This window comes from Protopterus annectens, chromosome 6.part1 (assembly GCF_019279795.1).
Source record: "Protopterus annectens isolate FY-2018-M chromosome 6.part1, PAN1.0, whole genome shotgun sequence".
Taxonomy (NCBI): domain Eukaryota; kingdom Metazoa; phylum Chordata; order Ceratodontiformes; family Protopteridae; genus Protopterus; species Protopterus annectens.
The window spans coordinates 399433260-399458427 of record NC_056738.1 but is presented as its reverse complement, the minus strand read 5'-3'; the positions used below and the strand labels follow the sequence as shown (position 1 = coordinate 399458427).

At 41.7% G+C, this 25168-nt stretch overlaps 1 protein-coding gene across 1 annotated transcript in view; it reads left to right on the top strand.

The window, feature by feature from the left end:
• The window catches only part of PRDX5 (peroxiredoxin 5), a 255911-nt gene that overhangs the window by 159237 nt on the left and 71506 nt on the right, over nucleotides 1-25168 (top strand). Inside the window, exon 4 of the mRNA XM_044075811.1 lies at nucleotides 22818-22856. Coding sequence (XP_043931746.1) covers nucleotides 22818-22856 — 39 coding nt within the window. The remainder of the gene's footprint in view (nucleotides 1-22817; nucleotides 22857-25168) is intronic.

Here is a 25168-nt window from a genome sequence, read left to right as displayed (position 1 = left end):
AGAGCTGTAGGGCCCATTTGCTCCTTGCCAGTAAACCCTATTGCACCATCCATTCACTTAGTAGTGGGAGTCGGATGATAGGGAGCAGGTCAGCTAACCAGTCCATTGGAGTGGCCTACCTTAGGCTGCCTGTAGCGTGACAGTGGTTGTCTGATCAGGGAGGAGATGTATGTGTACTCTCTCAAACACCTCCTATTCCTGACTCAGCAAGGAAATCCCTGCCCAGGGCAGCGTGCTCTAAAATAACCACTACAGGCCCAACTCTTTGGCACAGAAAGGTAAAACCATGACTGTGACTGAGATGATCTGAGATAAGTTAGTGGATTGAAATCTGAACGAGCCAGGTGGGGCGGAGCAGGAACTGAACTGCTTACTTTATGACCTGGCCCCCTGGAGAGTGGTATAGGTCAGTCTTTCTGAGAACAGACAATGGGGGGGGATATGGGCAGGATATGGGTGGGACCAACCCAAGTCAGTAATGTTAGCCCCAATGAGCACATCAGGGAGTAGACATGCTAGTGTATCAGGGCATAGGTGGCCCCCATGCAGCGATGCAGAGGCTCATGCCACCACTGGGGGCATGATGCAAAGGCTAATGTCACTGCTAGGGGAAAGGGTTATGACCATACAGCAAAAAAAAAAAACAAACAATGGTTGCTAGTGTGATAGGTCTGCAATCATCTCTTGCCTCATAGGGAAAGAATTGGTTGGAAGTGGCTTTTGCTCCAGGAGAAATGAATGTCCCAGTGGATTGTGGGACAGCTGATGCTCAACACGTAGTAGGGTGCAAAAAAAATGGCACTACAGACGAGCCATTCACCAGGTCATCATTAAATGTCACCAGTGGTGTATAGTCTAGCAGTCTCCCGCTCCCTGAGGATGAATGAGTTGATGATAGATGCTTAAGAATATCCTGTCCTACTTGGTTCCTGAAATAACCATGCCAGTAACTGAACAAATAGGTCATCTGGGTTGCAATCAGAGCTTCATCTCTCTCTCTGTGTCTCTATCTCTAACCCTTGGGCCCAGTAGGAGAGATTAATTCCATCTACATCTGGACAAACTTGTTGGTTGTCCTTGAGACATCATTGCTCAGTAGGGTGATAACTGCAGTCACAGAATAGTGCCAGGAAGAGCTAAGTCATTGGCAAAGATGATGGTATCTACTTCAGGTCATTAAGGGTACAGTAGCATATAAATTTCTAACGTGTAAAGGTCTGAGTGTAGAACCTGCTTGGACACCAGAAGCAAACAGAGATGCTTAGGATAAGGATTGATCAAAAGGACACTAAATGACTATGCCATATTCAAGCAGATTAGCAAGAAGAGATGTGCATGTGAAAGAACCAAGGGCCTAAGTAACGTCCGTGAACAAGCCTCTTGTCAAAGTACCTCAATCCGTGTTTGATGAATACCATCTGTCCAGGAAGTTAAGGCTATTATTGGTGGGTGTGGTCTAAACCTGTGCTGTTTATCTCTGACAGTACAGTAAATGGTGATATGCCCCACGAGAAGCTTACCTAGCTGAGAAGGTGAAGAAAGCAGAAAAATAGAATGAAATTTGTAGACGAGGTGGCTATTTACTTTGCTTAGAAAGAAAAGTTGTAGCAGTACTATTTCACAACTTCAGGATAGTGCTGCTGTTATAGAAGAAAAAAATTAAAATATATAGTAGGTAGCTAGTGATGAGGGTGCTGTAGGCTTTAGGGTATAGGGAGTTTGGCACACCTGCTGTAAATCTGCTGTGTGACAGAGCTTTAGCTTAATAGGCTTTGGAAGTAGTTACTCTGAAGGCTAAGTCAAAGAAAAAGTAAAAGCCCCGAACATCAGTGTTATTTGGTGGCTTGCCAGGGCCATCCCAAGAAAAACACAAAATGATTGATTAATCTTCAGTAACACTCTCCTATGAAGTGTCTCTTTACTTGCACATCTACGTAGGTAGCAATAACACCAGTAATTATAATAGAGCACACACCCAAATCTAGTTTAAATTACTGTATTTACTTGGCAGTACACTGTATGCCTATTACAACTGCTTTATTTAGTACACAGTGAATATTTACTTCTTGCCATGAGAAGGAAGAAATCTGCCTTGGCGATGAAATTGTTAAACCTTAGTACAGTGCACTTCCTCCTTTGTGCAGCCTGTTATCTTATTCTATAAATTTAGTTGTTTAGGTGGAACACTTTTTCTTACTGGATAGCATCTCCATACAATTGGAGTATCAACAGGAAAACAAAACACACAGATGGTTCATTCAAAATGTGACAGGTGATGTTAATACTTCTGGAGGAGTAACTGCATTGACTGGTGAGCCTGAGTACAGAGGACTGTCATCGAAGTCAGTGTTAGACCTTGTGAGCGTGGCTTGCACTTACGCATCAAGTATTTGGTTAGTATGGCATCTTCATGTGTGAACTCCCTCATGTACAATGTAAGTTAGAGGTCCTCTTCTGGTGGCTGTCCTCTAAGGCTGTCACTGTTCTTCTCAGTAGTCTGATGTGAGTACCTCCCCCTCCTCCCCCTCCACATCGACATTTCATACTGGTTTTCTTGACATTTGCTCATGCTGCTTATTCTATACCTCATTAAGGACATCAACTTTTAAGACATCTAACATGATTTCGCATTCTTGGTCATGAATAGCACTGCTGGAATAGGAAAATTGTCTACCTTATGTCCTTTTCCATGGCCTTAATAGACTCACTGTCACTCTAATCTGTTCAGGTAACACATTTCTAGAGAGCATTATTCTTAAAACTGTTCTTTTATAGAAAATACTTATCTCCTTACCTACCCTCTACCAGCTTTCAGAATCCACCATCATTAAATCTCCTGCTGCCCTGTAAATTCTAATTTCCTTCTTTATTGCTAATTTCCTACTACCTGATATCTATAAAATACAGATTCCTGTACTTAATTATGCAACTCTTCAGTGCATCATCTATTCTCCTCCTACCTTGCCATCTTTCATCCCACATGACTTAATCTCTCAATGTGTCTCCAACTCTGTCCAAACCACCTATCCTTCTTTCCTCTTTACACTCTTCACACATTGCACTGAACCTGTTTAATTTTCTCCTCACCTTTAGTCCAGATATGGAATGATTAACTGCACTTCAACTCAATGTGCAATAATCCACTCCAAAAAAGTATGTGTAATTCCCCAGTACATACTAAAATCCTTCTAGGAGGACATATACACCCTAATGCTGGCCCGTCTATCACGATGAACACAAATTATCTCTCACACACTTCTCTAACCAAACAGTCAATCCCCAAACCTGCTGATCTAATTTTTGCTGCAATAAATGTTAGAAGCATACGAAATAAAGCTGCTGCACTACATGCTTGAATTACCCAACATAAGCCTGATGTTCTCGCTGTAACTGAAACTTGGCTTAAATCCACCATAAACTGCTCTAAAGTCATACCTTGTGGCTATAATATCAACCATAATCACCATATAAAGAAGGGTGGTGTTATTGCTTTAATAGTTCCCAACTCTTACCACATTTCTCCTTATAGCAAACCAACACCAAAATTCAGTTCCAGCAGAGCTTCTTATTGCTTTCCTCAAAGTAAACAATTATAAACAAATATGTATTACTGTCCTTTACGTCCTGGTGACAATACATATATATTGGTAGATATCCTACATTAAATATCCATAACATTTCCGCAAGAAAAATACTACTAGGTGATGTGAATGGCAGTTGGTTGGACAGGAACTTCTCCGTTTAGCATGAACCTATATGATTTCACACAACTAATAAATAGTCCCACACAGTATAGCAAGACATCAAATTCCCTATTAGACTGGATCCTAGTATCAGAACCTAACAAATAAACTACCACAGGTACAATGTCAGACTCTCTCAGTGATCATCTCCCAGTCTATATGACTAGACATCTCACACATCCATTTAAACAGTATGTTTGTAAAACAATCTGCAACCTTTCCAAGTTCTACTGTCTTTAGCCATAGACTGAGCACAGACTTTGTTCCAGCAGAGTGGAGGACAGCAACAGTAATCCCCTTTTACAAAGAGGGTCCATCATCCCACCCAGGAAATTATCGACCCGTAAGCGTAACCAGCATTATTTGCAAGGTCATGGAAAGAATCATCATGGAACTTATCAACAAAGACACAAGTGACCCTCAAACTCTAGACCTGACCCAGTTTGGTTTTGTCAAGGGTTGATCTTAAACCTGGTGGACTTCTTTGAGAATGTCACCAAAGCCCTAGATGTGGGCGAAGCAGTACATACCTCCTGTCTTGATTTAGCCAAGGCTTTTGACACATTCCCCCACTCAGGGATCATTGAGAAACTCTCACAGCTGGGGATTAACCCATATAGCACTAGATGGGTAGGCAACTGGCTCACCTACGAAACACACAGTGTCAAAGTTGGGGAGTCCACCTGTACCAGTAGATCAGTTACCAGTGGGGTACCACAAGGATCTGTACTGTGCCTTCTACTGTCTGGAAGCTATTTCTCTGAGTTCCAGGTGAAAGTAGATGGTCTATGGCTTGTCAAGTTTGCAGATGACTGCAAACTGGGCACAATCAATGAGTCACCCAGTGATGTAAACATATCACAGAAGGGGCTACCGCAGAAAAACGATTGGTGCCAAAGTCATGGACTAAAACTAAATGCAAAAAAAAATGCCTTATCCTCTTTGGCAAAGAAGTAGCCCCTGCTACTTATGATATAGATAATGCTCCTCTAAGTTCAAACTCAGTGGTGCAAGACTTGGGAACACAGGTTGATGGCAGTCTAAACTTCAATCACCATGTGTCCATAGTGGTAAGAAAAGCCTTCTACATTGACCATCTCATAAGTAAGGGCTTTGCATGCAAGACTAAGGAGGTTACAACTCCTCTGTACTCAACCATTAACAGACCACTAAATGAGTACCGTGCTTCCTTCTGTATGTATCTCACCAGACACCTGCAGCAACTGGAGAGACCACAAAGGTTCTAACCAAGAGAATCCAGGGCCTCCAAAATGTGATTTACATGAAAAGGCTGAGAGCCCTGTCAGAGTACTCTGCTGAGAGTCTATCTGTGCCTGGCCTAGAGAGCAGTCTCTTACTCTGCCCTAATAGAAATGCTGCACATCTGCAAATCAAATGGAACAAGAGTCACTTGCTTCAGGGATCTCAACCTAGCCTGTGCATTAACAAAACATGTTGGAGACCGATATATCTCCCGGAGATTGCCAGTCTTTTGGAGTAAGCTACCTTTTCACGTGAAGCAGAGCTCCTCAATGATCCTATTTAAGCACAACCTTGACAATTGGATTGGTGACCGTAAATTCACCCTGGGGGTGGCATCTATGTCCCTTGTGGACAGGAGTAGTTGGTGCTGATCATAGAATTTCTGTTAACAATAACCATCTAACTATGGTCAAGTAGGGTACATGGGTTTTTTACATGGCTAGGATTGTAAAGGCCCTAGGGCCATTAGCCTAGCAACCTTCTATGAACCTATGAACCTATCATCTATTAACTGGAACTTGCTAAAAATCCTCCTGTTAGACAATGCTGTAAATTAATTCATTACAACTTTTCTAAGTATCCTAAATAGCCTTGCACCTTCTAGAAGGAAGAGACTAAAAACAAATAATGCAACTTGGTTATCCAAAAAAATGTAGAATGCTAATGCAGGATAGAGAAAAAACATATAAAACATCTCAATGTCTTGAAAACGTCAGAATGCTTCACAATTGTACCAAAAAGCAAATAAATAAAGACAAAAAAATATACTGCAATAACTTTCAGAATAATACTAAACACATCCCTAAAAATGTTGGACGTCCATTAAAGAAGTCTTACATCCTGACCAAATATTCAACCCAAACCCTTCTCCCAATAAAACCAGTTGAAACTGCAGTACTGTTCAACTCTTATTTTGTAGATTGTATAGCATCTCCAACCAAGGATTCCTCAGCATCTAAACCCAACCCTGCCAGCATCTAAACCCAACCCTGCCAAACAGCCACATATCAACACATCCCCTTTCACTTTCAAATCTGTGCCCACATTCTGTATAAAACTACTCTTAAATTTACCATGCTCTTCTTCAGCTGATAACCTTCCAAGTGAGTACCTAAAAATAGCAGCCAATAGCATTGCCTGTTCTATCTCAATCCTTATAAACATGTTAATCCAGGAATCCAACGTTTCTGTTCTCTGGAAAAAGTCACACATTATCCCTCTGCATAAAGGAGGAAATTTGACAGACTAACTTTCGACTTATAGCAGTCTTGTCTCCCCTCACTAAAATACTTAGTCTAGCAATTGTTTTTGAATATATTTTCTATCTCCTGCAGGAAAAACTATCCTCTACACAACATGGCTCCCATCCTTCTTATAGTACTAACACTGCTCTTCTAACCGATATAAATACTGTTGATAAAGCTAGAGATAACGACAAACTGCTCTTCCTTATTTCTAGACTTATCTTAACCCTTTGACACGGGTCTGTATTAAATAAGCGAATGCTTAAAAAAGTGAACTCTTATTCATCGACCCTAGTTCAGCGAACACTGAAAATGCCGAACATTAGGAACAGCGATTTTTTTTTTTTCCCCAGGGAAAAAAAATCACTGTTCTGCAAAAAAAAAAAAAAATAAGTAAAACAACTTAAACCAGTATTTACCCCCACACCCCCCTACTTAAATATACCAACTCCGAGATCGCACCACAGTGGAGGAAACGGCAAACTTCCAAAACCAGCCCAGCGATTTTTTTTTTCCCCCCTGAGAAAAAATTCGCTGTTCGGGTGTTCGGGATTTTCAGCGTTTGCTGAAATAGGGTCGATGAATCAGTGTTCGCTGATTCAATATAGACCCCTTGATACAGGTTGTCACAGCAAACTACTGCTTCAGATGTCCTCACTAGGTCTCGACCAGCCCACCCTTCTGTGGTTCAAAAGCTACCTGTCCAATAGATATTGGTGAGTAAAATGGCACTCTGTGCTCTCTCCTTACCTCCCAGTCACCACTGATGTATCACAAGGCTCTATCCTTGGTCCCCTCCTCTTTAATGTTTTTACCAACACTCTCTATACATCCACACAGCAGGCCACCCTAATACAATATGCAGATGATTTCACTCTCATTTGCACATTTGACAACACGGTACACTTCCAAAAAATTACTCCAGAAGCTTTAACAGCCAATGAAACATGGGTTCATAACTCACAGCTCATGCTCCACCCAGAAAAGAACAAACTACTACTTTTTCCCCCAAATCCCTCTTGTATGAAAAAACTAAATTTAAATTCTTCTCTTTTGGTAATGCAACCATTGAAGTCTTTTCTCATAGCAAATTAATAGGGGTGATAGTGGATGATAAATTTGTTTGACCTGCATATACAAAATTGCATAAGAAAAACTCATCAAAAACTAGGGATCTTTATAGAGCCAAAAACTTTCTTACCAATGCAATTAAAACTATGCTTGCCACTACTTATCTCCTCCCCACACTTTATGACATTCCCATCCTTACTAACCTCCAGGCTTCTCAAAAGTTGCTAAATTTGCAGTAAATACCCCTTTCAGAACCCACCACTGTATAGAACTAAAAAGCCTGACTTGGTTAGAACTGCCTCATCTGCTACCATATATACAGCTTCTTACCATCTATAAAATTATACAGCATCCGTTTGCCTTTCCAGCACAAAACAATTCTACACATCTGTTTCCCAGTTGGTCATTGTGATCCAGTGACCAAAAAATCCTGTATGCCTACAAACCCATCAAATCTGTTGGGCATTGTCTGCACTCATACAATGTTGCTTAGGCCTGGAATTTTTACCTGTATCCGTCAGGTCAATACCCTCCCTCCTATCTTTCAAAACCACTCTGAAAGACTTCCTAGCTAAAATCTGGCTCTATTCTTGCTCAAAACCAGGATTAACTGTATCCCTAAATGTGAACAAGTAACTTTTCATTCCTTATAACTCCGTACTCCCCCTTCTTCATTTAACTTCCTTACTTTTATAAAATTGTCTGCCCTGACTTTCCCTCTTAACATACTATAAACCTGTTTTTTTTCTCACTTCATGTTAGAATTCCTGTTTGTATTAGACTAACTTACCTTTAATTTCTTTACAAACTGTCTAAAATTTCTCTAAATATTAAATAAATTATTAGGACTTGTACAGATTCTTAACTGATGTTTTTATATTATGTCTTATTTATTAGTTATTTAAACTCTAGATATTTTTGTTTTATTTTTGAAGATTGTAAAGTTATTGTTAAAATTTTTTGTAATACTTTGGAGCTTTTCTCCCCGGGCATCTGCAGAAAATGGGCTTCTACCCGGTCGGACCTTCCAGGTAATAAAATGTCAATAAATCAGTAAGTAAATATAAAACTGTAATGGTCTTCACTGAGGTGGTTGACTTCACACTGTAACCTCTGACTATTTAAAATGAGTATTGACTGTATCTGCAAAAGTGGTCTAGTAAAATCAGCACATCGCCGTGGTGATGCTATTGCTGCCGTTGATGGCTTCTCCCAGGGTACATTGTGGTCCTGATTGTAATTTCCAAGCCCCCTGACATCTTGGACAATATACTTTGCATGAATAACTACAGATGGACAATACATCAGAATGCTGTGGCAGTCAACTGATTCTTTCTTATTGAAAATCCAGGAAACAGTGAGCTACAATGGACTGGCCTTACCTATATGGTGATGTCATAAACCTTTGACAAAAATAGTGTAATTTCTCATCATCTTTCAGATTTGTGCATTTGGTACAAGGAGCAGATGGTTTGCTCTAATGCATTTGACTTCAAAGCTATAATCTCTGTTTAGAATAAGCACTGCCTGTGTCTTCATGAAAGGTTTGGTAAAATTAATTTGCACACATTGCCATGGTGGAAGATGATTACACCCAGGGGTGCAATGTAGTTCTGGGGATAGTAATGTTAGTCCCATGACATCTTGGACAGTACTACTACTACTATTACTACTACTACTCAGTGCCTGGCCACTAAATGTTAACTTGTCTTCAGGTGTCCATCAGGCAGACTGCCAAGTACTGTAGCATATAGTTTTGCAGAAATTACTACATATGAGCCACACAAGAAAATACTTTTGCAAACGGTCAACTGATTCTGTCTTACTCAAAATCCTGTAAATGTTGTTACCATGAGCTAACCATCTCTATGTGGTGATTTCATAAACTTGGAACAGACTAGAACACCTTTAAGGAAATCTTTCTAATCAAATCTCATTTTTTTTAGGAAATCATGTTAAGGTGTCAACTGTACTGTTTTGTTTTGTCCCTTAAATTTGATATTATATATAGGAAGTTCTAAAGAGCTCAACACTATAGCTGAGCTGCAGTCATTACTAGAACTTTTTCCTTGGGTTAAACATTAAACTAGAGGCTGATAATCAGTCACAAACTACTTTTGTTTAAACAATCAGTTATAGTTGGTACTTTTTCACTTTGTTTCCTCACTTGCATGATTAAGTTAGCAATAGCAGAAGTAGTTACAGTAAAGGACAGAACCAATACTGGTTTTAACTATTGTATTAATATTAATTTTACAGTGCATGCCTATTACAAATGCATACGTAGGACACACTCAAAAATGACTTCCTGCCCTAGGAAGGAAGAAATCTTTTAACCTTGAGGAAGATGCTGTTTAACATTAGTCCATTACACTCACTCCTACTTCCTCAGTCTCTCCACCTTGTAAATGTCCTTGCATGACTGTCTAAGGCTTTGTTGCTGTAACTTCCATTGGCAATGGAAACTTGCACTTTGCTCATGCAAAAGGGAGTGGTTTATTATCCCTCCAGATCAGCAAAGAATGCCGACTCTCACTGACATTACAAGAAGCAGGCAGTATGACAAATTTGTCAGAAGACTTTGAGTAACCCTTCCCTCTGGACAGGTAGTTTCCCATTGAGAAATAATGCCACATTACAAGGATCATCTTCCAGACATGCCCATATTCTTGCCTGATTCTGTAGAGGGCTCATCTTATATTGAGGCAAGAGAAATCTATGATGAGGTTAGCTGCTTTGTAATTCACTGGCTTTTCTTAGAAATTCACAAACCACTTTTATGATTATTTATCCTTCTTATAGGTTCATAGGTAAATACTATCAGTCTGCAGACCATACAAGCCTAGCTAATAACCAGAAGTCAGAGTCAAACCCTATTCCTGGTATGTGTGAAGACCGTAAACATTATGTGTAACTCTTTTTCAGTATTTAATGGTAATATGGAACTGGTGTCTTAGGCTTTTGTCCGGAATTCCCAGATATTCAGAATGTACTGATGTTATGTGATCCTATCTCGCCTACATTCTGTACTGATGGGCTCGGAGCCGATCCCTCGGCTCCGACTCGGCACGCTTATGCTATAGAGCGAGGCCTCTTATTGGCTGAGCTATCTTTATCCCAGGATGCACCACCACTAATCCCCCAGATCTCGTTTGCCGCTTACAAAGCTTAGACGTGGTCTCAACTTGGCTGGGCTAAGTACTATTTATTTAGGCTTTTTCCTGTCAGAAATTTGCTTGATTTAAATCCAAAAGCTGTTTTAACAGCTATCGTTGTTATACGAGTGTGTATTGGTAGTTTTTGTTGAGGATTTCGTGTTTTTTCCTGTCAGGGAAGGTTTCCCATTTCAGTTAGAGGGGCCTTCCCCTGTTGTTTCTACTACCTTGGTTTTTTGTGTGTGGGTCAGTACCCGTTTAAGTTAGAGGGTCTTGACCCTCTCTATCTCTTTCTTCTGTGAAAAGCTTTTTTCTTTTTACTTGTATTTAAAAAAAAAAAAAAAAAAAAACTTTAAAATATTAAAGTAGGGATATTTTATTTCCTGTGACAAACCCTTCTTCTAGTTGTAGACAACTGTGTTTTGACTTTTGGCTATGTCTAAAGAACACAAACCCTCTGGGTTTAAGAAATGCACGAGGTGTGGTTTTAAAATGTCCATAACGGACTACCACTCCTCGTGCGTCTATTGCTTAGGCGCCAAGCACCTACAAGAATCGTGTAGCGTATGTCACGCCTTTTCATCAAGAGTCCTCCAGGAGAGGAAGAACAAATTAATCCTGAAAGGGTTAATCAAGCCATCCTTCGAGGAGGCTTTATCTTCCTCTCCTTCTCCTTCTAAAAAGAAGAAAGCGTCGGCTCCGACGAGTCAGTCGGAACCGACTGCAAAAAAATCTAAGCAGACTTCTCCATCGGCTCCACGGACTTCGGAGCCGAGGGCGGAACGGTCTACCTCGATGCCTCCAGCCTCGACCCCTCTGGTTTCGGAGCCGAGTACTGGGGCATCGAGAGGCGGGTCACCCTCATCGGCTCCACTGATATTGGAGCCGATAAGGGTTACCGGCTCAGACTCTTCCCCTTCGGAGCCGAAGTCCTTATCGGCACCGAGAGAAATTACCTTGAGATCTCCCTCAGAGCCGATAGTGGTGGAGTCCATTCGGAGCCAGTCCCCGAGCCCTTCGGAGCCGATGGAGAAATCGGTTCGGGCCCGATCGGTAGTCTAGATCATCCAAGATGTCTGATTCGGACATCGACAGGGTGCTCCTTAGACTCTTCCAGTCTCCGGTGTTCCAAAAGCTAGTTTCGGCTCCAGCCCATTCGGCTTCGGAGCCGATGGTCCACTCCCCTATGATGGTTCCTCCTCCAACAGCTTCGGCACCGTTGGAGCCAGCACTGGTGGAACTGGTGGAGGTTTTAGGGTTGGGCCCGACCCTTGCTCCAACTCCAGCTCTTGGGTTTGAGTTCAGTACACAGACTTCTTCCTTCGGCCCTGGGGGGGAGGCTTCGGGATTGATGCTTTCGGTCCCAAGTCTCCCTCTTGGTGCGTCGGTGGTGGGAGTGCCGTCCACTGTCGTGGCCACGGAGGTGGGACCCTCCCAGGATTCTGGTGGTCCCGCCTTCAGGGCTATGAGGAGTGCATTAGCCAAATCTTCCTTGGCTACCTCCACGGTTTCCCCAGCTCCTTCCCTGCATACGGAGACTGGGTCTTTGGCAGTCCCCCTGTCCTTAGACAGCGGAGCCCCCGGGCCTCAGGTTACCCCCGCTGGGGTTTCTCCCCCTCCTGGAGGTCCTTCTGAAGCCTCTTCGGAAGAACCTCCCAGGAAGAGATCGTGCAAGAGGAAGCACGTTGACTCCCCTGATGAGTGTCTTACATCAGACACTGATCTCGATGATGCAGAGGGGTCCCCTAAGTCGTCCTCGAATGATGTCTCCTTCGCAGACATCCTGGAAGCCCTAAAACAACGAGGCGGCTGGCAGTCCAAACCTCCCTCTGCTGATGAGTCAGTGTTCCTGAAGGCCTTCGGGGCTCAGCCCTCCGCCTCCTGGGTGTCTCCGCCCTTCGATGAGCTCTTGGATTTGATCTGTCGAAGGGCGTGGGAACACCCAGACTCTGTGGAACCGGTGCCTGCTCGTCTGAATAAGTTCCTCTCAGCACCCCCTGAAAAAGAGTTTCTAATTAAAGGTGTGGCTGTAGATGCTTTGGTGGTGGCATCTGCTACCCAGCAAGACGTAGCAGAGGCTTCGTCCTCCATCCATCCTCCTAATAAGGAGTTTAGGAGCATGGATCGGTACAGCAAGCACACCCTCAGTTCAGCGGCCTTTACATTGAGGTCCTTGAACTACCTTACGCACGTTACCAGATTTCAGAGGGATCTGATTAAAGAGCTATCCGATACCCTCTTTGGTAACCTGCCTGAGGAGCTGGCCCAGACGGTTGGCTCTCAGCTGGCTACAATGTTGTCCATCTCGAACTCGTCCATGAGGCTCATTTCTTATGCGGCCGAGGGGGCGAGTAGAGCGGCGGGTACAGGCATTGCTCTACGGAGACAAGCCTGGCTCCGCCTGTGTCATTTCGCGGAGGCCTTTAAGTCTTCCTTTGCCGACGCCCCCTTTGATGGGTCCTCCCTGTTTGGACCCAAGGTAAAGGACACACTAACCCGCTGTGAACAGGAGGGTAAGACTCTGACTGCCGTAGGGGCACGATTTTCCACTTCCTTTCGGCCTTATCCCAAGGCTAAAAGAGGAGGGAAGATGTGGTTCCGTAGATCTCAGAAGCCTTACCCCTCTCAGCAGGAGGATTCCCCTTCCAGAGGCAGAGGAGGGAGAAATTCTTCCGGAAGATGCCGTCCCAGAGGCGGCAGAGGCCCTCGCAACACTGGAGACCGCGAGTCCTTTCGTGGCTCTTCAGCCTTTCATAGTCCCTGAGGGATTGCCCGGCTGTGCTGCTCCGGAGCCAGTCGGGGGTCATTTCTCGAAGCACCTAAAAGCCTGGGAAGGTATCACTCAGGACCGATGGGTGCTTCGAATTATCGCTGGAGGTTACTCAATCCCATTCTCTCATCCCCCCTCTCAGTCCAAAAAAATCCCGGACCCGCCACCCAGTCAGCGGGATACTGCAGCCTCAGAAGTTTTAAAGCTGCTGCAAAAAGGAGTCATCCAACTGGTCCCCGCAGACCAGATCGGATTAGGGACTTACTCAAGATTCTTTTTGGTGCCAAAAAAGACCGGGGACTTGAGGCCCATTTTGAACCTCCGCATCCTAAACCGTTCAGTCAGAAAGTCCAAGTTCCGAATGGTCACTCTACAAACCATTCTCCTATTGCTGGAGAAGGGTGTTTGGATGTGCTCCATAGATCTCAAGGACGCTTATTATCATATCATGGTACATCAAGCGTCCAGGAGACATCTGCGCTTCAGCCTAGGAGGCAGTCATTTTCAGTTTCGTGCGCTGCCCTTTGGTCTCACCACAGCCCCCAGGGTGTTCACCAAGTGTTTGGCAGTCATGACTGCTCACCTGAGAAGTCTAGGATTCCAGGTGTTTCCATATCTAGACGACTGGCTCCTAACTGCCACCTCCAGACATCTACTACTGCAGAGCCTCCAAGCCACTATATCACTGGGCAGTTCCCTTGGAATCACCTTCAATTGGCCAAAGTCTGTGTTGCTGCCATCTCAATGCATAGGGGTAGAGATAGACTCAAACCGAATGCAGGTCTATCTACCGACAGACAGAATACAAACTATACAGACTCAAGTTTGAGCCTTACTTCCCAGGTCCAAAGCTCCAGCCAGGATGGTCTTGCAGCTATTGGGATCCATGTCCGCCACGGTTCTTCTAGTCCCCTTGGCAAGGTTGCACATGAGAATTCTCCAGTGGCTTCTTTCAGCTCAGTGGTCCTTTCAGGAACTCCCCCTCAGTCACCTCGTATGGATCACGGAATCTTGCAAACGGGACCTTCGCTGGTGGCTAGTGCCCTCCAACTTGGATCAGGGACGACCCTTTGTTCTACCTCCTCCGGCGGCCACTTTGACCACGGACGCCTCCCAGATGGGGGGGGGGGGGCATTCCCTGGGCAGGTCAGTCCAAGGCAAATGGCACCCAGAAGAGACTTTACTTCATATCAACATCTTAGAAATGAGGGCAGTACTTCTGTCCCTTCAAGCCCTTCACGATTATCTCCCTCAGGGAGTAATTGCTGTTCACTCAGACAACATGTCAGTTGTCTGGTACCTGAACAAACAGGGAGGGACCAGATCCTATCCTCTTTGCAGAGAAGCCATGAGAGTTTGGGAATGGGCAGTCTCGACCAAACGCTTCCTACTCACATACCGGGCAAGTCCAATGTGATAGCCGACAGATTGAGCAGAACCATCCTGTCTCCTCACGAATGGTCACTGAATATGACAGTTGCAAGTCAGATTTTCAGCAAATGGGGAGTTCCGTGTTGCGACCTCTTCGCGACTCCTCTGAATGCAAAGTGCAAAGAATTCTTCTCCCTAACCCCGGCTCCGGGGAAGAGCCCCATGGACGCTCTAGTCCATCCTTGGCCCACCGGCTTGCTTTATGCCTTCCCTCCAGTTCCTCTCCTTCCTAGGGTGATTCAAAAGGCATCTCTCTTGGGGTGCAAAATGATCTTAATTGCTCCTTACTGGCCTCGTCAAGTGTGGTTCCCCTATCTTCGGAAACATGCTCTGGAAGGTCCATGGTTCCTGGATCAGATCCCAGACCTACTGGTTCATCAGTCGGGACTATTCCACCAGTCCCTACACACCTTAAAATTGACTTGGCTCCTCCTCTTCCGACGATAGTCAGGAGTCATACATTGGATCCAGATGTTGTGCACATATTATCTTCGGCCCATAAGTCTGCTACAAAGAAACTGTATTCTAGCAAATGGAAAAGATTTGCTATTTGGGCTCAACTCTGGGGCCTGGACCCCATTTCTATTCCCGTGGCGGAAGTTCTAAAATTTTTGACTTCTCTTTTCAATCAAGGCTCTTCAGTTTCTACCATCAAGGTACAATTGGCAGCAATTTCTAATTTTCACGAATCCATAGACCCACCTTTAATGAGCAACAGATTGTGTAAGACCTTCTTGAAAGGTGCTGCTCTATTAAGACCTCCGATTTCTCATCCTGCACCTCCAAGGGATCTTGATATAGTGTTACGCGCCTTGACTTCTTTCCCCTTTGAACCGGCAGCTACATGTGATCTAAAGTTTCTATCATGGAAAACAGCCTTTCTGGTGGCGATTACTTCTGCCAGAAGAGTTTCAGAGCTTCAGGCTTTGTCAGTAAAACCCCCGTACTTGGTTTTTCACAAAGACAGAGTATCCCTCAGGCCAAATCCTTCCTTTGTCCCTAAAGTTTGTTCTAGTTTCTGCTTACAACAATCGTTAGAGCTTCCAGTTTTTTTCCCAAAATACTCTAACAAAGCGGAGTTCATATTCCACACACTAGATGTCCACAGACAGTTACGTTTTTATTTAGACAGGACCAAACAAACAAGGAAAACAGATCAGTTGTTTGTATCCTTTGCAGACAATAAATTGGGCAAAGCTGTCACAAAGGTCACTATTGCCAAATGGATCAGGGACTGTATTACTCAAGCTTATTTTTATTCTAACAAAGAGCTTACCGCTTCTGTCAAAGCTCATTCTACAAGGGCTATGGCTACTTCGATAGCATTTCATTCTAAGCTTGCTATTAGTGACATTTGTGCTGCTGCTACATGGTCTTCCCCGCACACCTTTATTTCACACTACAAATTAGATGTGGCATCTAGAGGACGAGCTTCATTTGGTTCCACAGTGCTCAGGAGTGTTTTCCAATGAGCCACCCAGGATTTAGGTGCTAGGGACGCTGTCCCATCAGTACAGAATGTAGGCGAGATAGGATCACATAACATCTTTTAGTTATGTACTCACCATAACTTTAGATGTTTGGGATCCATCTCACCTACATTCCTAATAACCCACCCTCCTTCCCCCTTCCTTGTAGATCAGAGGATATCAGAAGGTCCGAATTCTGTTGTTTCATCTTGAAACCTCTAACAATGTTATATAATCAAGTTGTGCATGTGTGCATGAATGCGGACAAACAAGATCTGGGTGATTAGTGGTGGTGCATCCTGGGATAAAGATAGCTCAGCCAATAAGAGGCCTCGCTCTATAGCATAAGCGTGCCGAGTCGGAGCCGAGGGATCGGCTCCGAGCCCATAAGTACAGAATGTAGGTGAGATGGATCCCAAACATCTAAAGTTATGGTGAGTACATAACTAAAAGTTCTCAGTTGCCCTCCCAGCCATATGCAACTTCTATACTTAGTAAAGATGCTAACCAACAAGACAGGATCCATTGCTTACTGTAGAATCTCCTGATCCCTGAAAAAGTTTACACAAACTGAATGACTGGATTAATCAGTCTGTACTTCTACTACCTTAGACTTGACTGTTAACTGTGTACCCCAGATGTTCATTTCTGTGCAGATTGGCAGAGAAACTTCGTCCAGCATTTTGGAAATGTCTGCTGTAAGGATAGTGGAAGGAACATGCAAAATGCAGTGGGCTGATATGTTCCCCTTTTACATGCAGTTTGTATGATGACGAAAATCCAGGCTAGGCCAGCCATTGCAGTTCCATTTTTATATACAGTTTTGCAGCATAACATATGTGTACTTTTGAAAAACTCAGTAGTATGAGCCAGTATCCACATCTGAGTTTAACGTAAGGGTACCATGTTGTCATGTGTAGGGATGGACATTTTTATGGAGAATCTGGTTTGTTCTGATGATCAAGGTGGTCTTCAATGAATCAGTCCTTGATGGACTGACTGAATACTGTTTTAGGAACCTGCACTGTAGCTAAATATCACACTTCACATTACATTCACTGTTATCTGGAGGCTCTAAAAAAGTAAAAATATATCATAATTATATTACCTGTTAAGACAACAGTAGTTTACAGGAAGAGGCTGAGAGATTTGCCAAACTGCTTTACAACCTCCGTTGCTTTAACTTGCATTCAAGGATGCCTTATCTGGTCTTACAAATTAAAATAACACACTAGAAGTCTGGGATTTATAGAAACTACTGTAAGGCTTTTCTGGCATTGCTGATCGCAGAAAGGACAAGAATATTCGTGTGGGTCAGTCTTTTTCTCATACAGCTCATGCCGTGCATGAGCTCTACTCTTGTCTTTCCACGTAACTTACCAAATAGCCAAGGCACTCTTAAAGGCATCTGTAGTCTTATAGTTCATAATTGCCTTAGATAGCCTGTTCCACCTGTGCAGTACTCTGTTTGATAAAAGTATTTTGTCATTTTCTCACTAAAATGTGTGCCTTTCATCCGAATTCATGCCCACTTCTTACTCTTGACTTTTCTTTTCTTTAAATGTATTATCTTTGCTCCTTTTCACTTCTGTAATTCTTCAAATGTTATGAAACCTTTGTACATTTTGTAATTGAATACATTGGACTTACTAAGTATCTACCATTGTACTGTAATACATTGGATTTACTAGGTATCTACCATTGTCTTGTTTTACTGTCACTTGTGTTATTGTACTTTTGTCTGTTCTATGTGTTTGGTCAGCTTTTGACCCCAGACTGATACCACAATTGGTGAGAATTGATCCATGCTCTACCACAGTAAATAAATTTAAACAAATAAATAAAATAAATGAATGATGTATTCCAGCACACTACATTCTTGTTACTTTGCGTACTCGTATCATGACCCCTCTTTCCCATTTTTCCTACAGCATAAAGATTTTATTCACTATAGTTTGTGTCATTACTGAATGTTACAGCCAAGATGGTTTGCAGTAAACTAGATTGAAGCAAACAGCCTGGGTGAAGTAGGGAGGCAAGCTTCACTGCGTACTCCTGCACACCTTAACTGTTTTTAGTATCTTAAGGTGAGGCAAATGGGCAACATACCCCAGGCAGCAACGTTTGGGGGTGCAGAATTAAAAAAAAAAAAGTCAGGCCACTGTTCATTGATTGTCTATATCAGCCAACAAAAGAATAAATTCGTGTCATTCTTCTGCAAACTTGCACACCATATTTGGGATTTTTTTCTTGCCATAAATTCTCATTATTTTGAGGAATCTAATTGTTAGATGATTTCCTCATCTATTCCTTTAATCTAGAAAATGACAGTGCACTACAGTCATCCTATAACTCATATTAACAGGGATAGCACACACCCCTAGCCTCTGCATTGTCTGCTATTCCTTTCACTGCTAGTATTTCCAGGTCTTACTGTCCTGGAACTGGTCAGCTTGGATGCTTTTATTTATTTTTTTGCTAAAAGAAGTTTTTTTTTATAAAGAATTTTTGTTTTACAAAAGCTAAAAGAGAGAAAAAAATGAAGGATTGGAAAGCAGTGCACATAATAAGAAATATTCAAATATATGAATGATTATCACATATTTCAGGTAGCATGTAATCATCTTCCCACTCTGTAGGGTCATCATTAAAAATACTATCAAAACAACACTGGTACACTTGCTTACACAGTAGATGCAATACAGTCACGAGAGGTAGCAACAAAATCAGCATCTTTGTGAGACCGGATGCCAATTGCCAATTGAAAAGAGCCTCTCCTAGAGGAGTACATGTTTTCTATGATGTAATGTAATTTTGCCTGAGCAGAGAATCTCTTCCACTGTGCCTATAGGGCTGAACATCTCTAAAATATAGTAATACATTTTTTAGCTGTTGTACTTCCACTGAGAACCCCCCAGTAGGCAAACACATACATGAGCACTGGAAAAACTGACACTTTTATCCTTTGAAACTGCCCTGTCCTGTGATCTAAAAAAAAAAAAAATACTTCCTGAAGGAATTTCTTTCTTGTGACCATTGCATTGGTCAGCTAAATTTTGAAGATGCAGATGCTTACCTTTAAAGGACCACCCTTCTTTTTTTTCACTTGATTATGAAGTAGGCCTCAAAAAATTTCAATGTTTAACTAAACCTTATATCAGAGCATCTGTTTGCATCAACAACAACTTGAGTTTGGGACCAGACTTTAGCTGCTGGTCGCATCAAATGGGAAGGATAAGCTGAAGTAGACAGTTGTCAACTCTGCTATCCCAGCAGAGGGTTTGGGGAAGCCTGATGCATTTGCAACCTCTGTTGGGTCTAGAAGCTTCACAGGCTGTGCATGTAAATTGGAGGAGGGACCACAATGTCTCTTATGTCATCGCACTAACCAGTCCCTAAGGTAGGGACTTTGATTGGTAGCCATAATGATGATGGCTGCTGGCACTGCTCACACATACAACTTCTTGAGGGATATTCTTTTCCCAGAGACAACAGATGAGTTGCCTTCAAGATCAACTTTCCCAGGAGTTAGAGGACCCACCCAACAAAGGGTTACACAGGGAGTCCCCAGAAAAACATTTGTGTAGATTTCGGGGTTGGACAGGTATGGAAATTGGGACAGCAGCCAACCAGATGGCTGCACATTACTGGAAGGGAAGCAAGATTTAAAAAAGAAAAAAAAAAACATTGCAATGTTTAAATCCAATCCTTCAAACACCACAGTCTACACCATCTGTTTAGATCTGAGTTCTCTACCCAGAATCTAATAAGAAAAAAGTTTCCCTTCACAGTTGTTATATACTGACAGCTTTGCTACAAGCTATATGAAACAGAACTGTACTGTGAGCCCTATTTACCCCCTTTTTTGTGCCATCTTGAATGAAGGTCATGAAGTCAACAAGCAGACTCATTCAATTATCCAGCTATATTACTTCCTGTCATTAAAAACATTCAGGGTCTTGATAGGTTGGATACTGCTGTCATCACTCTGAAAGAAACGTATCTACCTCAAATGCTTTTATCTAAATAATCTCTGTCAGTTTAAACTGTGCATTATTAACTTTATCTTTGCACATACTTACTCATCATTACAGACATGGTCATCTGAAAACAGATTATCCTTTAGTAAAGCATCCTGAAGCCTCTGATATATTTTTTCTTGTTCTTTGACTTGACTATCCTGAAGATTTTTATTATTCTCCTCCACTGATTCTGCTGGTATTTTCTGTAGTTAGTGCTTTTATTGCTTGAAACACTGCATTGGAGTTTTTGTATTACTTTCTACAAGAGCAATCTCAAAGATGTTGCAGGTATTTGAGATATTTGGTCTTTTTCGAGTGCAGGTTTTTAAATAAATATACACAGATCTTCATTGCTTTACTACAAACTATAAAACTGACCCTCCTTTACAAGATGGATTTGTTGCTAAGATGCTGTTTATCTCTCGGCAACAAACGTGATGGCATTTCGAGGACCATCCGGTTTATATTGACATCTGTCAGTTGCTGGCAGCATCATAAAAAGGACTCATTTCAATTCTGCATGAAGATTTTGCATAGACTATATTTGATAAAGTGTGATTCAGCATGTGGCTTGCTGAACTGCTTTGTAATTGTTTTATAGTTTTATTAAATAAAAAGAGACTTTTAAAGTGTAATGAAGAGTAACAAAAAGATCACAGTATGAATGGAAATTGTAATGTTACTGTTTTCAGTAAAAAATTATTGCAAAAGCTATTTAGGCTGTACAGTCTCCATATATGTGCCGCCAAGAGATAGGCAAAGGCTCCATCAAGTCACAAAACCTTTCAAGACAATGGCATAAAGATACTTAATGTGACTAGATTAAACATGTGGCTTTGATGTGTTTATTTTATTCTAAGGTATGTTGTGAATATTAATTTTGACAGATGGAGGAATGGAATTCCATCAGACTGCATTCTGCTGGAGTTTGTTCTGGGACTGCATTAACATTTAATGAAAGTTCATACATATGAATATGTGAAACACTGCGATGGTGCTGCTGCTGTAGGGTTGTCGCCTCACAGTAAGACGTTGTCCTGTTCGATTCTCAGCTAGAGCATCTTCTGTGTGGAGACATGCGTGAATGGGCATACCTTCATTGAAGGTTGTGCATCTGGGCTGGCAACTCAGCACGTACAAATCTACTACCAATCATTAGCGGACTGGAGTTCCACTGTGGCAACCCCTAACCGGGAGAAGCTGAAAGACACAACAACATCAACAGAAAAAGGCCAGTGACTTCAGAAACACAGCTGCTCCACCTCATTTTGTAACAGACTATTCCTGCACATACCTCTCAACCTCGTAGAGCAAGAAGTCTGGACAAAGCCACTAGTAATGGAGGAACAAAGGCCTAAGTATAGGAACACTTTAAATATTGCTCTTACAAACATAAAGTTGATAGAATAACAGGTTTTTCGTTAGCATGAATTTTCTGATGGCTAAGAAGTCAAACTCAAATGTCTGCCATTATTTTTTGACTTCTGTCCTCAATGATTTGCCATGATTTGCTAGAAAACCGCATATTTTAGGAGAAACAGACCAGAAGTATGAGCCAAATATCTGGACATACTTCAAAAATCTGGACGGTGGAGAGGGTATGTTCCTGCATAAAATCATCTATCCTATCACTCTCTAGCTATTCTGGTGGTCTGCTGTCCACTGCACTGGCTTCAAAGATGCTAATTTTGTAGTCTGTCTCATTTAATCTGAAAACCATGTCCTCTTCTACATCCCTGTAATCTCTCCTAATCAACTACACTCAGTTTAGCACCCTCTAGATCCATATTATGTCCTTCATTGACTGCGCCCCTCACATGCTGAATAAACTCAGCCTTCTTAGTTTTTCTTCATGGTGGCAGTTGTACAGTTTTAATGAGTCTCTTTTATCTCCTTCACCAGTTGTCAGCAGTCTTATGTCCTACATCAGTACAGACTTCCAGGAATTTATACATATTTCCATGTAGCTACTTATTAGTGATGCAATGCATATACCGACAGAAGTTAGTTTACTGCATGCAGTGCTTTAACATTTTATTTGCAGTTCCTCCCATTCTTTGCACAGTTGTCATGCATTTAGACCAGTAATTCTAATATCTAGATCTGTTTTATGCATTTCCTCTAACTTGAATCCCTCCCAGCAAGAAGCATATGGCTTAATTTTGGGAATTAACATCTTATCATTATGTTAGCATAATGTCTTGACGTAACCTCTTGACAATAAAAGATGAAAGTGCTAAATAAGTTGCGTCTCCAGTGATTCCACAAAGAGTGCTTGATTGTTAATTTGGATTTTCTTTTACACTCACATGACTGGTGCTTTTTGATTTGAATATTAGCATTAAGTAGTAACATATATAGGAGACTGTTTTCTAATATGCACTATGGCCTCAAAACATTTATACAGTACTTCAGTGGTACTCTTTTCAGATTCAGGGGCAGAAAATCATTAGCCATAAATGCCCTCACAAGATGTACATTTTTAAAACAATGAAACGGAATAAAAAGTAACTAAAACATGCAGAAGGAAATAATGTTCAAATGTTAAATGTTTTTGCAAGACTGATTTTGTGTGTATTGGGTAATTGTGTGATGCTTCAAATAGTAAGAACAAGAATTTTATTAAACAAGTGTTATTTTGTACTTTAGGTTAGAATGCTGGCTGATTCAACTGGTGCCTTCACTAAGGTAAAAGCTTTAGTCGTACAATATGCTTCATGTATTAACAATAACGCGTGTTATCTAGAAATGCATTTGTCTGTAGCTGTCATCAATGCCCAGTTCCTGATGTATTGACTAACATTGTCCTCTAGTGTTGAGTAATAATTAAGAGATTCTTATCACACTGCAGACTGTTCCTTTTGATAGTTTGCTTTTAAGTAAACTGGTGTTTAGTATTTTTCTTTTTAGCAAATCTTAAGATTTCTAAAGTAATTCTGTGTGTTGTCAGTTGACTAAATTTTGACCTATCCTGCCCCCATACCACTAACTAGACCTCATCCATATTGCACTGCTCTGTTTACCCAAAGTTGCTATTTCTCATTTCCTTGACATTGTCATAGTTACTATCGCTGATTTATATCCGCATTTCGATTTTAGAATAATAGTTCTTCCATGGGATTCAATAAGCTTGCACGGAGTTTGCATGTTTGAGTGGTGAGCAGCAGCGGTAATCACAAATTCATGCCATGCACCACGTTTAAATGTAAGCAAATGCGGTTTCGTGGATAGTGAACTTGTTTACAACAGAGCAAACTGGGTTAGCGGATTGTGTGGAATGCCACAATGATTACCAGGGTTTAAGGGTAATGTAGATGGTCTAAACACAGTACAGGACAGTGTATACAGTGCAGAGTATTGTGAAATCCCGTTCCAGGTATTCTGTACAAAAGTTGTGTAAATGATCTGTAAGGGTACATGGCACTGCCATTTAAAATAAACAGTCAAGGGAAGTGTGTGTATTGAATAGGGACACACAGATGAATTGCAGGAATTAACACAGGGAAAGAGGACAGGTGAAACATTCTAATGTACAGCAGGTGATGGTATTTTAATGGAAAACAGTTGTAACAGAAACACTAAACACATATCAACATGGTACAATATGGACTGCATAGTGAAAGTGTATATTATGTGACTGTCAGACAAGGTGACATAACAATGGAGAAGGATGTCTTTGTGAGATAAGCATCCTGGCATGAACAATGGGAGGACAACTATTAGGGATGTTATATCCAATCTGAGTTGGATGCATATTGTTAAGCTGTGCAAACTGATTTGCCTGAATGAGTGTAATGTCAGCAGAGGTCTCCAACAAGTGGGACACAGTTAACAGGCTCATGGACAACAGTAAAAGAAGCAACCACAGTCATAGACAATATCAGAACAATACTACCAGTTATCCCATGTGTTTGACACAACATATGTGATGCTGAGTGATCATAGATGGTTCTGCATGAACACACTTCAACTGTTATGACATGTCAGTAATCTATAAGGATAATGAAACACATCATCCTGACACTGTAACATCTGTTGGAGGCGTTTGGAGGGACACTGCTATACGTGCCTGTTGACATTAGGATCACCACAGGCTAGTTGACTAGTGTGCATGGCAGGTATATATGGCACAATCCAGACTGTCACAAATGTAACCCATGCCATCTATATGGTCAAACAGCTATGTATGCACTGTATGCATCACTGGAACAGGTGTCACACATGCATCTGGTGTAACACGTTGAAGGGTGTTCCGCACCATCAGACGGTAACGTTTATGCAATAACAAAAAGAATACTTAGGCATGGCCAATAGGATGTGTGACAGCTTACTGTGGCAAAGGTGGCACATTTCAGTTACACATCACTGGAAGATGTGTAGGGAGGTAATGAAGAAGGGTGCATTGTACTCAGTTTTTGGTGTGATGAAGCCTGTGAACTATGGAGGTATTATGGCCTTTGATATGGATGTCCTTCATGTACTCAGTAGTTGTGTTACATGCAAGGAAGTAGTGTGGCCACATGCTGGTGGACGTTCCACATACCATCTACACAAAGACACAGGTCACATACCAACTTTTCTGCTTATAGGGTGTGATGTCTACATTTATTTATTTATTTCAGTTTGATTACCGGGGAAGTCCACTGGGCCAAGAAGAACCCATTTTCAGTGGAGGCCTGGGGAGAAAAGCTCCAAAGGCAGTACAACCAATACAATGTTTAAGAAGAATACAAAACATAATACAAACAGCAAGAAAACAAAGTAAGACACTGCAAATTCAAATTACAATAGAAAGTACACACAGCAAGAACATTTTAAAATGCATATTTACAATAGAATGTAGACACAGTAAGAACATTGAAAATGCAAATTTACAATACACTGCAAGAATTTGTAGGACATAGCAAAAGTTAAAAATTAGTCAAATTTTTTTTTTTTTTGCTAACTATTCAATATTGTCATCCATACAGTGAAGTTAGAGCCTGCTAAAAACACAGCTA